This window comes from Astatotilapia calliptera, chromosome 15 (assembly GCF_900246225.1).
Source record: "Astatotilapia calliptera chromosome 15, fAstCal1.2, whole genome shotgun sequence".
In the NCBI taxonomy this organism is placed as follows: domain Eukaryota; kingdom Metazoa; phylum Chordata; class Actinopteri; order Cichliformes; family Cichlidae; genus Astatotilapia; species Astatotilapia calliptera.
In genome coordinates, this window is record NC_039316.1 from 30,723,110 (window position 1) to 30,725,613 (window position 2,504).

At 41.7% G+C, this 2,504-nt stretch overlaps 1 protein-coding gene across 1 annotated transcript; it reads left to right on the forward strand.

Moving 5' to 3' along the window:
* Positions 1 to 299: 299 nt before the first annotated feature.
* On the forward strand, positions 300 to 2,271 carry LOC113007158 (zinc finger BED domain-containing protein 1-like). Its single transcript, XM_026143626.1, has 3 exons — positions 300 to 541; positions 727 to 1,346; positions 1,434 to 2,271. The coding sequence occupies exons 2-3, from the start codon at positions 819 to 821 to the stop codon at positions 1,827 to 1,829; spliced, it is 924 nt and encodes a 307-aa protein (XP_025999411.1). The 5' UTR covers positions 300 to 541; positions 727 to 818; the 3' UTR covers positions 1,830 to 2,271.
* The last annotated feature ends 233 nt before the right edge of the window (positions 2,272 to 2,504 follow it).

Consider the following 2,504-nt stretch of genomic DNA (forward strand, 5'->3'; position numbering starts at 1 on the left):
CTGTTCGTGGAAGCCAGACGAACAGACCACACCATTCCCAGTACCAGAGTCAGCCATTTCCACACTATGTGTCTCTGTTAAATTTGACCCGTGGCTCTGTAATTCTGAGTCTAATTCATCTTCTACGGCTTCAATGGAGGCTGGTGATGACAGGTTGCACTCACTCACCTCCGGTCGTCGCGCGATGCGGTGGCGACGCGAACGCCGTTTCCTCTTGGCCGTGAGCCCCGTTAACGTGGAAAGTGGAGCCTCTTGCGGTGTCGCAGAGGCTGAGGAGGCGAGGGTTGGCGGAGCACAGTGCACTTCCTCACCGAAGACTTTGAACTGAAAACACGGTGTCTAGAGACTGTGTATTTTCCAGACTCCCACACTAGTGAAAATATAGCCCATGTATTACGTGAGGTGTTAGCCAGCTGGGATCTTAAAGAAGATCGACAAGTGTGCATCACCACAGACAACGGTGCCAATGTTGTGAGAGCCACGGAGCTAAACAACTGGGTCAGACTTCAGTGTTTTGGACACAGGCTGCACCTTGCAATCGGTAAGTTTTATTCAAGGCAGATCTTTTTAGCAATGAAAATGTGCTATACATTATTATCAAATTGATATTGATAAGGATAATGTTACCTTTTTAGACAACTTTAGTTATAAATTTCAATTAGTTTTTTTTTTTTTAAAAAAAGGTTTTAAACATGACAGTTTTTTTGTTTCCTCTTATTTCTCCAGAAAATTCTATCAAAGATGATGCCCGCATTGCCCGAGCCATTGGACTTTGCAAAAAGTTAGTTGGACATTTTTGCCACAGCTGGAAAGCAAAGATGGCTCTGAAAAAAGCACAGCAGAAGCTCAACCTCCCAGAGCACACACTGATCACCGAATGCCCAACCAGGTGGGGTTCCAGGCAGAAGATGATTGAGAGAGTCCTGGAGCAGCAGCGGGCCATTTCTGATGTCATCTCAGCAGACAAGAAATCAAGACACTTGATTCCTACTTGGCAGGATCTTGAGGTACTGGAGTCTGTCAACCAGGCATTACACCCCCTGCAAGACTTTACAGATGCCCTGTCTGGTGAGAGCTACGTTAGTGTTTCATATGTAAAACCAGTCCTTCATCTGATGAAGACGTCGGTGCTTGCAGAGAAGGAAGAAGACAGTGATTTGACAAAATCAATTAAGAAGAAAATCCTCGAGTACCTGATTACTAAATATGAAAATCCAGCTACCCAGGAACTTATGGACATGGCGTGCTTCATGGATCCCAGATTTAAAGTCAGCTACACCAGCACTGATCGAGTCTCAGACATCAAGACCAGAGTGATGTCAGAAATGGAAGCAGTGGCACAGAAGGTATTCATGCATGCTTATATATAAAACCTTTCAATTCATATTTAGTCCAAAATGTTTACTTTTCTTATAATCTGCTTTCTGTTCCAGGAGAGAAGCTCCGCTGAACCAGAGGCCCAGACAGATGATCCACCCAGTCGTCCCCTGAAGAAGGCAAAAAAGTCCCTGGGCAGTTTCTTCAAGGCAGCTCCAATCCCTACCTCCTCTTTCATGCATCTCTCACAAGCTGTTGAAGCTGAGCTTAACAGCTACTTGCTATCCACGGCCATAGACAGTGAGGAAGACCCCTTGGCATGGTGGAAACTCCACAAAATGACATTCCCACAGCTAAGCAAGCTTGCAAGGAAGTATCTCTGCATACCTGCAAGTAGCTCACCTTCAGAGAGACTTTTTAGTACATCAGGAAACATAGTAACATGTCAGCGCACATGTTTAAAACCTTGGAGAGTAAACATGTTGGTTTTCCTTAACAAGAACTTGCCATAAAAAACATTCACTCAGGAAGGATGAATGCAAGATAGAGAAACCTTTTTTTTTTTTCAAAAAATTACAAAAATACACTACCTACATTGTTCTTAATTGTTGATAATATTAGTCTTGGCCAGTACGACCACAAAGGTAGACAATTGTTCTTTGGTGTGTTCCCACAGCAGACAAGTTCTTACCTATAGTTTAATCTAGTAAAGTTTCCACTCCAGTTTTGACTTGCATCATAACTACTTGGTGAGTGGTAAAATGATGAACAACTGCATAGAGATAATTTGCAGTATAATTTAAGTTATGTTTATTTAAAACTAATTATAGAGACCGGGAAGGATGTCTTTCAGAATTCAAGCCTCAGAAATTTTTTTATGGGGGCAATGTTTCAATGTTTGACTGCACTTTGTTGTTACACTGCTAATACAGCAGCTTTCATTAAATAAAACTGTGCAGTAAAACGGAAATTATGTATTTGTTTTTTGTTTTTTTTTTGCTATTTATTTTATCGCAAGTCATATCGTTATCGCAGTATTGATCACAGTTATCGCACATTGCAGGTTTTCCTAATATCGTGCAGCCCTAGTTGTGACTGCTTCCTATGTTTCTTTGTCATTATTGGTAAAACGGCGTTGCTGGCTCTTTAACTTAAGGTTATTTGTAAGAAAACCATATTGTTTGTAA